General features: G+C 42.9%; 1 protein-coding gene across 1 annotated transcript in view; it reads left to right on the top strand.

Moving 5' to 3' along the window:
• Window positions 1–4,625: 4,625 nt before the first annotated feature.
• Window positions 4,626–15,169, top strand: part of ADAMTSL1 (ADAMTS like 1) — a 904,787-nt gene continuing 894,243 nt past the window's right edge. Inside the window, exon 1 of the mRNA XM_032880520.1 lies at window positions 4,626–4,778. Within this exon, the coding sequence (XP_032736411.1) occupies window positions 4,692–4,778 (87 nt within the window). The 5' untranslated portion in view covers window positions 4,626–4,691. The remainder of the gene's footprint in view (window positions 4,779–15,169) is intronic.

The following is a 15,169-nucleotide window of genomic DNA, read 5'->3' as shown; positions in this document are numbered from 1 at the left end:
TTTTGATTTTTGTCAAGCATGACTTGCTAGGAATTTGGACTGGAAGGCATTGTACCTGCATGGTAAACTGCTCTTACAGAATTTACAACCTAGTGGGAAGGGAAAGACACATTTTGGTCAATTAGTCATACTAGTGAAAGTATAATTACAAATTAGAATAAATCCTATGAAGGAAAATGATACAGATACATGAGTATATATAAATAAGGAATCCAACCCAGATGTTGGAGGGGCTTAGAAATGAGGTAACTAGGTAAAGGGTTGGGGAGGGAAAGGGATGCCCTGGCAAAAAAATATATTCTAAGAAGTACTATGCCAATATCTGAGGAATACCCAAGAATGAAAGAATGATTGGACATGCCATATGGTTTTGTGAGGACAAGTTGGAAGAGGAACAAAGATCATTTATTGGATTCGACCTCATGGATGCAACTGTGACTGGAACAGTTTCTCTATCTACAGCGATGGTGGCTGAATTTTGACTGGAGTGGTCTGAGGATTAAATAGAAAGGGAAGAAGGCAATAAACAGTGTAAATAAATCCTTCAATAAGTAAGGTCATGAAGAAAAGATAAGAGGTGGTTGGAGAGTGAATATATTTTTTGTTATACATGGCAGAGGCCGCGTTGTATTTAAAGGTAGGATACAGTTTTCAGGGCATTGTTGAAAATACCACAGAGAGAAGGGAAAATTATAGTAAGTTTCCTTCCCAGTGGAAGGCAAGGGGGGAAATGAGGCCAAGAGCACTATGAAAGGATTGGCCTTGGAAAGAAAACAGAGGTAAACAAGATGGCTATGGATATAAGCAGGTTTGGTGGAAAAAGGTAAAGGTGGAAGTTGTTCCCATTTGACTGCTTTGGTTTTCTCTGAAAAGCTGGAGCTCTGCCTATCTGGAAAGAGAGGGAGGTGAAGGAGGAGACAGCTGGAGGTTTGGAGAAAGGACAAGGTTTGAAATAGTCATTATAAGGGGCAGAATGGTACTGGAGTGAAAGGTCCAGGAGGATCGAGGGGCAGTGTGGAGCCCATTGAGGTTGGAGAGATGATCCTATGGCACCACTTATCTGTCCTGTTTTGTGGCTCTCACCTGCAAAGTTTGGCGCTTATGTAGGGCAGAAGCAGATAACTGAGTTTGTTTTGAGTTGGAATGTGAAGAAAAGACCAAGAGACGAGGACGTGGAGGGTACTGGGAAGTATTCTGGAAACGATGGGCTCTGGGGGGAAAAGTATGCTGGACAGAAAGGGACAGGAGCAAAAGAGAGGGCTGAAGAAGGAACTGGGAGGTAGAGAGCAGTCAGTGAAGTAGAAGTGTCCTGGAGATGAACAGGTAGACTGGTCTGTCTCAGAATCGTGTAGTCTGGTGTTCCAGTGGAATGCTTCTGAGAGGTCTTACCAGTGATACCAAAACACATCTCCTGCTGCAAGTCCCAGGTGAAAAGGCTTGTGGCCCAGAGCAGAGGCTCTGGCAATACTGAGGCCAGCGTGAGAAGAAGAGCCAACGGTGGTGGCAGGGGTCTTCAGATAGTCTGTGTGGATTCCAATACCTGAGGAATGTGGCAGTTCTCAGTCCTTGTGTTACAGTGAGGTTATTAAGATGTTAAGCAAAGACATCTGTTTTAAAACACCCTCCCTGTGTTTTATGCAGTATCAAGGAAACCTGATCTTCAGTGGATAATGATTCCCTCAATTATTTCTTATACTATGAGTAATATTGGTTGGAAATAGTTTAAGAATTTATAGATTTTTGGGTGCCTGTGTGGCTCAGTTGGTTGAGGGACTGACTGCCTTTGGCTCGGGTCATGATCCTGGAGTCCTGGGATCAAGTCCCACATCGGTTTCCCTGCTCAGTGGGGAGTCTGCTTTCCCTCTGACTCTCTCACTCTCTCTCTCTCAATTAAATAAAAAAAATCTTTAAAAAAAAGAATGTATAGATTTTTAAATGGTGGAAGTCAACAAAATCAGACTATTTGTTAACATTGGAGTTTGGTGTCAAGGATCTGGAGTTGAACCTCTGGTATGGAGATGTTCTACGGAAATGCCATCTTCACACACAGAACTAAAAATATTTGCCTTCTCTTGTGTGGCTTTCCAAACACCAACTTTGTTCTCTGGTAGCTGGAGTGCCTCTCTGGCAATGGAAGCCTTCATCACCTTGTGGGTGGTTTACAGCAGCATCGTCTTAGCTGGTCTCCCTCCTTTTGGGCTAACTACCCTCTTTTTACCTTATACTTAACTGACCCATTAATTTAAATTCCTGTTTCCTTCTGTTACCTCGTTGTTCAAGGAATAGAAGCTCCCCTTCTTTTTCTCTTTTTCTTTTTTATTTTGTCACAAGGAGGTGAGAACAAATTCATAGACCTCTTAAATGAGACACTGGACAAGTCACTTAACTTTTCTGGGCCTTAGTTTGTTTACCTATTTAAAAATAAAAATGTGCCTTTTGAGCTAGATAACCAAGCTCTTTGGGATTGGGATATGCAGTTGGGCTAGAGTTCTCTTCCAGTGCCCAAAATTCTGTTCCTGTGTGCCCCTCCAGGTCTGGCTCCAATCCTGATAGTACAGCCATTGAGAGTACAGCTCCACCTATCTGGAGGACTGTTTAAAGATTTAATTCAGCTAATGCTGCCTGGTATACCAATGCGGCTTCCCTTTTATCTTCTACCCTGGTGCTTTCCTTTCTCCCACCCCATCATGTTAGGACCAACACCCCACCAAGCAAAGTGCCTTGCCTTTTTCTGCTTAACCTGTGGCTCAAACATCCTAGCAAGACAAGCCATTTGCAATCCTCCACAGAACACTTTCCTGTCTCCAGCCTCTGTGGCCTTTGTTCCTTTTTGTGTTTGGTATCTTGTCTTTAAATATCTTACCCTTTCCTCTCTACCAACTGAGGCTGAAAACCTGACCTATAATCCTTAAGACAAATTTCAAGGTCTTGAACTTCAAGCTTTGACTTTCTGGCATTCTAAATTCAAAGAGGGATTTTATTTTTTCTTTTTCACCTCTGATTTTCTTGAGAACTCAGATAATACACAGATAATGAGTAAATAGGTGAATTCTGAGAAGCAGCTCCTTGACTCTTCATCAGTTAAAAAAAAAAAATCACCCTATTCTGGACACAAACCCTCATGCTGACACATGTTAAACATTCACTTCTTATAGGCATTTCTACCCTGACTATGCCTCTTGTGGTCAGCAGGCAGTTTGCGTCCAGTCTGTTCATGCAATTAAAATGGGCAAGATCCAAATCTGTCTAGGTCACTCATGGGCTAGGGTGCTTAAGCCCAGCGCTTGGCTTTAAGAATACGTGGCCTGAATGAATGGTTGCTAGGGAGTATGGTGGCGTCTTCATTTTATGCTGGGCTCATCCCAACGCGCGCACGTGGGAACTTCACAAAAGTTTTTTCAGGAGCGCTGCGCTGAATCCTCTTATCGTAGAGTTTACTGAAGTGGGGCCAGCTCCCCGCCTCTGTAAGCTTCACTGCCAAGGTTCCGGAGGGGTGGAGTGGCCTGCAAGACGGTTGGGAGAAGGGTGGGGGATTTACTTTCTCATAAATATGCTTTGGGAGACTGGCTCTGGAGCGCTAGGTTTTCAGGAAGAAATGAACCTGGGTCCCAAAGGCAAAGAGCTTCAAAGGGCACGAAGTTTGCTTTCTGTTACAGAGAAAGCCTGAAAGCCTCCACCCTAATTAATAAGAACACGACCCGCAGTGGACAAGGGAGTGAGTGCTCTGGCTTGCCCCAGAAAACCACTGGCACAAGAAGACAAGCGAAGTCAGCTTCACTGAACCCATTTCTTGGGCTCCTTATGGGTGATGCTGTTTCTTGGTTCACTGCGTCCCATCCCAGCTGTGGTGGGGCCTGGGCGCTCTCGAGCGAAGTCCTCTTCCCCCAGACCCAGGTTGCAAAACAGTGACTCCACGGGAGCATCTCTCTGCGTACCTAGAGGATGGGTCTCCACGAACAACATACCATTACGTTTAGTGCTGCGCATTGTGGGGGGTAGAGTTTCTTAATCATCGCCCCCACTTCCCCCGTCCCTTGAGGGCCTTGCGTGGTTTCCAGGGCGGCTGCAGCGCGCCAAGCTCCAGGGACAGCGCGCAGGGAATGGCCCCGGGGACTCGTTCTGGGGAAAGCGCCTGCGTCCGGGGAGAGCCTCTCCCTCTCATCCAGTATTCTCCCGGGGCAGGCAGGGTCGGATTCCACACGCGTCCAAGGTGTGCAGTGCGAGACCCTCCCTTAAAAAAGAATAAATAAATAGAAGCCAGCGCTTAGCCCCGCTCCGGTTTCCCGAAAGGCGCACGCAGTCGCTGCCGGGGCGGCTGGGTGTCTGCGCTACCCGCCTTTGCTGGGCTGACACAGGAGGGGAGGAGCAGGAGCCGGAGGGGGTGCCGGGGAGGGGGGGGGGATTTGGAGCGCGAACCATCCCGAGCCAAGACAAGCAGCACATTCACAAATAACGCCCCCGCCCCCAGCGCACGCGCTCCCATTCAAAGCAGCCCGGCTCGGCGGCCGCAGGGCGGCTCAGAGGACGCGCGGCCGAGCGCAGCGCAGCCCAGCCCAGCCCCACAGGCGCACGCCCCAGTCCACCCGCCGGCTGCTGCGGCCACGGCCGAGCCCTGCAGCCCGCGCGGGAGGCGGCTGCCGCTTCCAGGGAGGGGTCTCGCCCGGACTCCCCTCCCTCCCCGCCGGGGGACCATGGCACGGCCGGCTGCGCCCTGGCACTCGAGGCTCCTGGCTCGCATCCTCGGCGGCACCTGGTGCCTGCTCTACGTCGCCGGACAGGTGAGGCGGTCTGCGCGTCGGGCGTCCTTCCCCACCCTCCTAAGACTTTTCTTCTGGTCGGCTAAAGCGGGGAGAGCTGTAGCCGGGGCCTGTCCTGGGGCTGTGCTGCCACCCCAGCGAGGACAGGTGGCACGGGTTAGGGCTAAGGCGGCCTCTCGTGGCGAGCTCCGGGCTGCCGGGGTCAAATCCTGCGCTGAGCCTCAGCCCCGCTTCCTGCTGCGCGTCCCGGCGTCCCGCTCGCGCCCGCGTCCTGCCTGCGGCGGGACAGAGTCTGGGGAGGAGACGGCGCCTGAGCCAGGGTACGGCCCTCTTCCAGGGGGTCCGCGACCCCGCACCTCGTCCGGACAGTACTTCGCGAAGACCCTTCTTGCGGGTCGAGGCTCGGGCGGTGCGGGGGAGGCTCGGCCTCCGGGACACTCCTCCTCACTTCCGTGCTTCCCAGGACGAGTGAACTTCTGACATCCTCGTCCTAGGGCCACCTGCGTCCGAGTGTCGGGGGCGGAGCGTTGTAAGGTGTACAGGACAGCGGGGCTCTTGGAGTCTTTGCGGTGGAGAAAAGGAGGTTCTGGACGGCGCCCTGGGACTCGTCCTCACCACACCCCTCGAATGCTCCTACGGTTTTTTCCTTGAGCTAGAAGGACATAGGACTTGGGGCGTTCTCCGGAGTGGGTGGCTCAGGTCCCAAGGCAGAGCAGAAGGGCCTGGGAGAGTGTTGAATTCACAGTCTGCTCGGGTTCTGGTTTGTTACTGCAAGACCCCAGAGGGAGATGCTTAGGAAAGGGGTCAGGGGCCAGTCAAACCTATGATGCACGTGGTGTCTTTGGCATTAACAGTTTCCAGAGTCAGGTAACTTTGATTAAAACTCACGAGTTAGGCAGTTTGTACCTAATGTAGCCTACATAGATTCCCTTTTCACGGGATTACTTGGGTAATTCTGGGAAAATGCCCAAACACTCTTGGCTGGAATAATCGCCAGATAGCCTCCCTTTCCTCTGTGTTGCTTATGGAGACTTGTCCAAATCATGAGGAGGGGTGTGTGTGGATTTCCTTCCCTGGCTTTTACTCAACGTTTTGAAACTTGTTTCCGGTCTCTCTTTTAATGGTCATTTTGATGGCAGTGGTGAGCTTTTAGAGGCTGAGGGTACCCGACAATGGCGGTTAAGAAGGGCACGGAGCTGGCTAGAACCCAGGAGCAGGGAACACCCTAATAAGCCAGAGAAATTTTCAACAAGGAACACCTGCCTAGATTGGAGTATGAAAAACCATTGCAAACCTCTTAATGATTAGCAAGTTTCTTTGCCAATAGGCTTTGCTCCATGGCAAGTCTTCTCAGAGGTGGCTGCACTTTAGGATTGCCCAAGGGAGCTCTTGAAACTGCCCGCGTTAGGCCACACCCCAGTTGGATTACATCAGAAGGCTTCACCGCAGGGCAGGGAGGTGAAGTCCCAGGGTCAGAATTTATGTGGCTCCCAGGTGATTCCATTGTGTAGTTGGGTTAGAAACCGCTGTGTAAAAATGACCTGCCTCCCAGTGACCTGTTCTGACAGAATCTTGACCCCAAAAGGAAAGTCAAAGGAGATCAGGAAAGGGCCTAAGAGAGGCTGAGGAGAGAGCCTTAAGGTCTAGCATCCCGTCCTGGCTGCATCTCTGTCATTTTGGTCAAGGCCCTTGACCTTCCATTTCCTCTTCTGCAAAATGAGGGTGTTGGTTCATGTTCTCCAAGGTACTACCAGCCCCGCTAACAGGCACATTGACATCTAAGCCAAACCAAGACAGAAAGCCTTCTGTCTTACTTCGATGTCATCGCAGGGGCAGTAATTCGACCTTATCCTTGAGATTTTGGTAACTTATCTGATAATATTTGAACCCATCAAAGATGGCAATGAATGTGCCAAGATGCATACCATAGGATTTGTGTGTGTGTGTGTGTGTGTGTGTGCGCGCTGTTTTCTCCTTCAGGTCAGTCAGTGCCTCTCGGTGTTCCTGAGAAACTGATTTTTCCTAGCATTACATACCTCTTCTTCCTCGCTCCACTTCTCAACCAACTTTCTTCTGGATAAAGATGATAGAAGCAGATTTGAGCCTTTTGTGTGTGTTGGAACCGGTTTATTGTTCAATTCCTAGTGAGTTTTTCTTGTTGCATTCGGCAGGGCTGCTCTCCACTTGTGAGAAGCTTGACGAAACTTGTCATCAAAGGGATAGAGAAGAGTTTAAAGTGGTAGCTGGGTTCTGTATCCTGGCGGAACACAGTCCCCTGTAGAGTTAACCTGGGTGATGGGCAGACGCAGCTAGTCTTGGAACATGGCTTAATGTCCTTACTTAACCACACGGGCATTGTTTCTAATCAGTGAATTAAGCAGACCAGAAAGTTGAGGTTATTTAATATCAAGAAGAAATCATTCTATAAACCATAGCCAATGCCAAATGATTTGAACATTGTTTGGAATGTATACATTCTTTAAGCTGTTTTTAAATCAAAGTCCTCAGTACACAAAAGCATGACTATCCGAGTTACCAGAGCTCTCTGTGTATATATCGTAGCCCTAGTAGAAGGAGGGTCTGTGTGAGTTTCTGGCTCCCTAAGCTGAATTACACCTGAGCCCTATTTCTCCAAAGTCCAAAGAACAATCTTAATGCAAATAGAATTATTTCAAACGCCAGCATTTCCCCATTTTTTCTTGCCGAATATCTGCTTTTAAGGGGTTATTTTCCTTTGCTTCTGTTCTAACGGAATTACTAACTGGCAAGATAATTTTCTTTCCCTGTGTAATTGGAAGGTAGTTCACTCTAGGCTCTTCTGAAACTGATTATTTTACTGATATCAATTTCATTTCATCAGCTGAATCCAAATTCATCCCATTGCTCAAATTGCTCCCAGGTAAGGAAGTAGATAATTAATGGTTTAAACCAGTAGGGGTTATCAACTGCTTAATGATTTCTACAACCCATCTGTGGCAAGCCACTGTAAAAATAAACAAGGTTGTTGGAGAAGGTTGTGGCTAGATCAGCACAAGTAGATTACTCTGGCTTAAAAATGTCACTTAGTAGCAGTTCATGTTCTTTTGGTGGTCTATCGGTGATAGCTCATTCAAACATTAAAATGGAACATTTTCACTTACTGTGGTATTCTAAATTGCATCCTTGTTAGGAAATCAGTAATGAAGTAAATAGTTAAAGGTGGCTAGAAAGAATTTGTGCCTTTAAGAGCAGCTGATTTTCAACTAAAGACTTAAAGGAAAGTCTTTCTTGTCTTTTTTGTTATCCTCTTGTAGTTCTTGCTCTTGTTTTATTTTTATTTACATTTTTACCAGGATGATTCTGCATGGTTAAAAAACAAAACAAAACAAAACACAACACAACACAACCATTACAGGCTTATAAGAAAACACAGCAAATTCTTATTCTACTCTTTCTCCTCACCTCAGATCTCATGGCCCCAAAGTGACATTTTTGTTAGATTTGTATTATTTTGAGTTATCATTAACATACAATAAACTGCACACACTTAAAGTATGCAATTTTAAGTTCTGACATATGTATACACCCATGACATCATCACCCCAAGGGGTCCTCATTACCTTTTGCAATCCCTCTGTGCCACCCTTCCTCGTACCCAAAATCACCAGGCAAACTGTGATGTGGTTTGTGTAAATATGGATTAGTTTGCATTTTCTAGAATTTTATGCTAATGTAATCATACAGTAGCAACCCTCTCCCCCACTTCTCTTGACTGGCTTTTTTGCACTCAGTCTAATGATCTGGAGATTGTCCATGCTGTAGCAGGTATCAGTAATGTGTTCCTACGTGGTGCTAAGTCGCATATAATATATACCATAGTTTGTCACCCAAAGGCTTTCACCTGCAGTTGGGCAATGTGTTTCCAATTTTTAGCTGTCACAAAATTGTTATGAAGATTCGTATACAAGTCTTTGTTTGGACCTGTGCTTTCATCTGTCTTAGGTAGATACCTAGGGATGGAATGGCTGAACTTTTGGTAGGTGTATGTTTAGGTTTTTAGGAAAATGTCAGTTTTGCAGTACCATTTTCCATTCTTACTAGCACTATGCACAAGTTCCAGTTTCTCTGCATCCTTTCCAACACCTGGTGAGGTCAGTCTTGCATTTTAGTTATGCAAGAAGGTATCGTAGGAGCTTGGGTTTGAATTTGCAGTTCCCGAATGATAAATGATGATGAACATTTTCTCATGGGTTTATTTAAAATCCATGTATCTTCTCTGGTAAAATTTCTATTCAACCATTTTGCTCATTTCTTACTGTGTTGTTTTCACACTGAATTCTGAGAGTTGTTTATATATTGTGACTATCAGTCTTTTATCAGTGAATCATTTGCAGATATTCTCTCCCCGTCTGTGGCATGTCTTTGTTTTCTTTCTTGACTGTGTTTTTGATGGGCAGAAGTTTTAATTTTGATGAAGCTGAAGTTATTACATTGTGTCTTCGTAGATTACATGTTTCCTCTTGTTTTAAAGAAATACTAGCTTAACCTAAGGTCATAGAGGTTTTACCCCAGAAATCTGTGGTTTTATGTCTTACATTAGTTCTGCGTTCCATTTTGAGTTAATTTTTGTATGCGGTACAAGATGACCCAAGTTCACTTTTTTTTTTTTTTTTGGTCTATGTCTTTTCAATTGTTCTAGCATGATTTTTAAAAAACTTATTTTAGAGAGAGAGAATGAGTGTGCACAGGTGGGAGGGTAGGACAGAAAGAGAGACTCTCAAGCGACTGCTGCTGAGTGCAGAACTGAGTTGGGGCTCCATCTCAGCACCCTGAGATCATGACCTTTGTGGACATGAAGAGTCAGCTGCTAAACTGACTGAGCCACCCAGATGCTGCTCTAGCATGATATTTTTCAAAGGCTTTCCTTTCTCCACTAAACTGCCTTTGCAGTTCTCTGGAAAATCAGTTGTCCATATATGAGCAGGTCTGTCTTTTGGATTCTCTATTCTGGGGAACTACGTCTTTCTTGCCGTGCTAGTATGACACTATCTTTAATACTGTAGCTTTACAGTAAATCTTGAACTGAGAAAGTATGATTTTTCTAACTTTGTCCTTCATTCTCAAGAATGTTGACCCTGTGTGAATTTGAGAATCAACTTGCCAATTAAAAAATACATGCAGGGATTTGATTTGGCGTTATGAGGGAATTAGCCTCCTAACGATATTAAATTTTATGATCCTTCTCTACCTATTTCAGTCTTTAATTTCTCTAAGCAGTATCTGGTAGTTTTCTATGTACAGATCTTACATATTTTTGTCAAATTATACTAAGTATTCCACATTTTTGTTACTCTTTTAAATGGTACTGTTTCTAAAAAATTGTGCCTGATTATTCCTTGTTAGTATATAAAAACAATTGATTTTTGGCATAGTCTGCAACATTACCAAAACTGCTTATTAGTTATAGTAGCTTTTTGTCAGACTTTCTGCACCTAGGGTCATGTCATGAAAATAAAGACCCTTCTTCCTCACCAAAATGGATATTTTAAATGTCTTGTTTAATAACACTGATTAGAACACTGCCTTTTCCTGATTTTAGGAAAAAGAATTTGATGTTTTACTATTAATTATGATGTTAGGTGTAAGATTTTTGTAGATGCCCTTTATCAGGTTGGAGGAAGTTCTTTTTATTCTTCTATTTGCTGAGAGCTTTTATTAGAAATGAATGTTGGATTTTTATCAGATGCTTTTTCTGCGTCTCATTAGCACATGGATTTTCCTTTGTCATTTGTTAATATGGCAAATTACATTGATTTTTCATGTGTTAACCACCTTGCATTCTTGGGAAAACTTGGTTTGGTGATTAGTATATTATCTTTTCTAAAAATATTGTTAGGGGTGCCAGGGTGGCATAGTTGGTTAAGTTTCCAACTCTTGATTTCAGCTCAGGTCATGATCTCAGGGTCCTGAGATCGAGCCTAGGGTCCTGAGATCGAGCCTCGCGTCCAGCTCTATGCTCAGCAGGCGTCTGCTTGGGATTTTCTCTTTCTCTTTCCCTCTGCTCCTCCCTACCCCACTCAATCTCTCTCTCTCTAAAAAGAAAAAAAAATGTTAGATTCAGTTTACTAAGCTTTGATTCACATATTTGCATCTATGTCCTTGGAAGATACTAGTATATAGTTTTCTTGTGATGTCTTTGTTTTTAGTATCAATGTAATGCTGGTCTCCTAGAATAAGTTGGAAAATATTCCTTCTTCAATTTTCTGGAAGAGCTTGTGTCTGATTTCTTCACTAAATGTTTTATAGAATTCAATAGTGAAGCCACCTGGATTTGGAGTTGGCTTACTTAGTATAAAGATTAACCACAAATTTAAATTCTTGAATAGAGGGCTCTGCAGGTAATCTATTTTGAGTTAGCTTTAGTAGTTTTTTTTTCATAAATTTGTCTATTTCGTCTAAGTTGTTGAATTTATTGGCATAAAGTAGTTCATAATGCTCCCTTATTTTTAAAATAGCATTATAACATGGAGTTATATCTTCTATTATTCCTGATAATGGTTATTTATGTATTCTTTCTTTTTCCCTGATCAATCTGCTTAGTGGCTTTTTAATTTTATAGATGTTCTTAAAGAACCAGCTTTGGTTTCACAGATTTTCTCTATTTTTTTCTATTTTACTCCTTCCTTCTCTTATCTTTATTATATATTTTCTTCTGTTTTGTATTTTCTTTGGTCCTATTTTTCTAGTTTTATTAGGTGGATTCTAGGGCCACTGATAGGAGACTTTCTATGTTTTCAAATATGGGTGTGTAGTGATCTAAATTTTTCCTTGGTGCTAAATGTGTTTTCATTTTTCTTTAGTTCAAAATATTTTCTAATTTCTCTTTGGTTTCTTCTTTGACTTACATGTACTTTTTAAAATTTAATTTAATTTAATTTTTTTTCAGTGTTCCAAAATTCATTGCTTATGACTTATATGTATTTTAAAGTGAGTTGTTTAGTTTCTAAATATTTGGAGATTTTCCAGGTATCATTGTTAACAATTTCTCATTTCAGCATGGTCAGAGAGCACACCTAATATAACTTGGATCCTTTTAGGTTTATTGGCAGTTGTTTTATGGCCCAGAATATGGTCTGTGTTGGTAAATGTTTTATGTTTATTCATAAAGAATTAATCTTTCTACAGATTTGTGTCTTCTAAGTTTTCCTAATCAGTCTAGATGTTGTTGGGTGGACTGCTCTATCAATGTCAATTAGATCAAGCTGATTGGGAGTATATTCTGTATCTTTACTGATTTCTACATATTTAGTGTATCCGTTATTTAGAGAGGGATATTACAGTCTCTATCTGCTAGTGTGGATTTGTCTATTTCTTCTTGTGGTTCTATCAGTTTTTCTTTTGTTTATTTTGAAGCTCTATAATTGGGTGCATAAACATTTAGGATCATTATGTCTTTTTGGTCAGGTGGCTCCCTTTTCATTAATGAATGACCTTTCTAGCCCTAGAAATAGACTGTGCTCTAAAATCCACTTTGCTTTTGGCTACGTTCATATTAGATAACTATTTTTAGTTCTTTGAGATTTTCATAGGCTGGTCACCTCCATAGTTCTTACACCTTTAATGTGATTTTTCATATTCCATTAGAATCCCATTATGGTTTGATTTCTTCATTCTTTTTCATATTCTATTTTCATCATTCTTGCATGATCTTTTATCACATTTTACATTTTATTAATATGACATTGAGTCTGTATTAATAAACTGGAATGATCAGTATTAATGGTCAGTACTAGTGGTCAGTATTAATATATGGGAATGGGTCCAGTGGGCCAAGTAGTATATTATTATTCTATTTTTTTCTGGTATGTTTCCTTTTTTAAAAAACAGTTTTATTGAGCTATAACTCACATATCACAGATCTTGTCCATTTCAAGTGCACAACTTGGTGGATTTTAAATTATATTGACAATAATAAATTACATGCAACCATCCCCAAGTCAATTTTAGAAGTTCTTGTCAACTCAAAAGAAACTTTGTACCCTTTAACTATCACCCCTACTTTTCATCCACTCCCTTCTACCCCAAGCAGCCAACCATCTATTTTCTTTCTCTGTAGATTTTGTTACTCTGGATTTTCCTATGAATGAAATCACATCATATGTAAGCTTTGGGGACTGGCTTCTTTCCCTTAGCGTGTTTTCACTGTTCATCCAAGCAGTGGCATTTATCAGCACTTTATTCCTTGATAGTTGAAAAATATTCTACTGTATACAGATACCATATTTTGTTTATCCATTTGTCTGTGGCTAGACATTTGGGTTGTTTCTCCCTTTTGGCACTGAGGGATAATGCTGCTAAGAGCATACGCGTGCAAGATTCTGTGTGGATATGTTTTCATTTCTCTTAGGAAAATATTTCAGGCTTCGTGGACACGCTGTCTTTGTCACCCCCCCTCAACTCTGCCACTGCTGTAGGAAAGCAGCCACAGACAATATTATAAATGAATGAACCTGTTTGTGTTCCAGTAAACTATTTACCCAAATGGACAATGGGCCAGATTCGGACCATGGACCGCAATTGGCCAGTGACTGAGTCAGAGTCTCATGATGCTGTGATTTGGCCTGGGCTATTTGAATTCAGCGTGCCAGGCTTTCCACGGACCCTGAATAGGTCAATGCCCTTCCCTTTGGGGAATGTTTATTTTCACGTTTCTTTGACAATTTCTTTCCTGGTCCCTTATGTGTTTGCTTTTTGTGGAACTCCTGTTAATTAGTAAATCTTCGGGATCAACCATCTATGTTTTTTTTTTTTTTAAGATTTTATTTATTTATTTGACAGAGTGAGATCACAAGTAGGCAGAGAGGCAGGCAGAGAGAGAGAGGGGGAAGCAGGCTCCCCGCCAAGCAGAGAGCCTGATGTGGGGCTTGATCCCAGGACCCTGAGATCATGACCTAAGCCAAAGGCAGAAGCTTAACCCACTGAGCCACCCAGGCACCCAACCACCTATGTTTTAAAACCTTTTCTCTTGTCTTTATTGTTACTTTTTCTTATGCTTGCTTTTTTTTTTTTTGAAGATTTTATTTATTTAGTACAGAGAGAGAGAGAGTGCATGCACAAGCAGGGGGAGGGCAGAGGGAGAGGAAGAAGCAGGCTCCTCACTGAGCAGGGAGCCCGATGTGGGGCTCCATCCCAGGATCCTGGGATTGGGACCTGAGCCAAAGGCGGACACTTAAGCAACTGAGCCACCCAGGTGCCCTCTTTTTTTTACACTTTCTAAGAATTTTCTCAATTTTATTTTTCAATGGAATTGTGGTTTAGGTAATTTCAACTGGTATTTGTGGTTGTAGCTGAAACTTCACCCCCTGCCTTCTTGCTGAGTCAGTTGCCTCCAAGTTTGAAGCCTTTCTGGAGTTTCACAGCCCGCGCAGTCTTCCTTCTCATCACTGTATCCCTTTGCAAGCCCAATTCTGTTAAGTCAGTAACAATTCTTCTATCCATTTCCCATATCCCAAAAACCTATTGGCATCTTTTGTCTGCTGTTGACGCCTTTCCAGTTCTCTCGTCATCTTTATTTATTGTTATATTAGCAGACATTTGGGAGGGAAGAGAGAAAAATCTAGTGTTCCATCTACCGTGTTTAACTGAAAGTTAGCACGATTTTTCCTCTTTCGTTACGTCTATTTTCCTGTCCCGATTCATCTCCGAACCCCAGTAGAGCTCATTTTGGTCATTGTGCCCACTTTTTAAAGACTCCTGCATTTTCCCAGGGTACGTAAAACTTTGGTCAGTGTTGCAGAAAAGATCATGGACCTGAGTTCTAAAGAGGCAGGTACTAGTTCCAGATTTACTGAGTGCGTGTGTAACTAGGAGTCCGACTTCTTCAGGGAAGGGCATCCGTGCTGCCTGCCTGCTAGTTGTGGAGCCTCTTCATAGGTTCTCTCTCCATTCCCATGTTTGTGTTTTAGTTTTTTCATCTTTGAACAAGTATTTATTGTCCCTTTGCTGCTTAAGTGTATATGTAATAGTCACACCTATTGGCTTACGGATCCAGCACAGAAATATTTTATGTTTTACAAATTTTGATGTTTGGAGACAATTTTACGAGAAAACGTGGAGTTAACATGCTGTAAAGATCTGGCCTTAAAATATCCCATGCGGTATTAGCATGTGTTCTCTAGGGCGTGATTGGGCTTGGACTCTCTTGAGGCAGAGCATGGTGACAAAGTGTAACAAAGAGGGAAATCGTATTCAGTAGTTAGTAATAGCCTAATGGTTTTAATATTTGATTTTATACTGGGATGAACTCTAGAACATGATGCATTTTTGATGGGTGGATAGAAAGGGATGTGCTGGAGCTACTTGTCTTCAGCTCTGCTTGTGACTATGGGCTCATATAGTCAGAAGACTCAGGAATTCTTCAGTATTATGTATGG

The sequence above is a fragment of the Lontra canadensis genome, unplaced genomic scaffold (assembly GCF_010015895.1).
Source record: "Lontra canadensis isolate GAN:19392208 unplaced genomic scaffold, GSC_riverotter_1.0 scaffold70, whole genome shotgun sequence".
Taxonomy (NCBI): domain Eukaryota; kingdom Metazoa; phylum Chordata; class Mammalia; order Carnivora; family Mustelidae; genus Lontra; species Lontra canadensis.
Note: the sequence above shows the minus strand (reverse complement) of the source record. Positions and strands in the feature narration are given on the sequence as shown.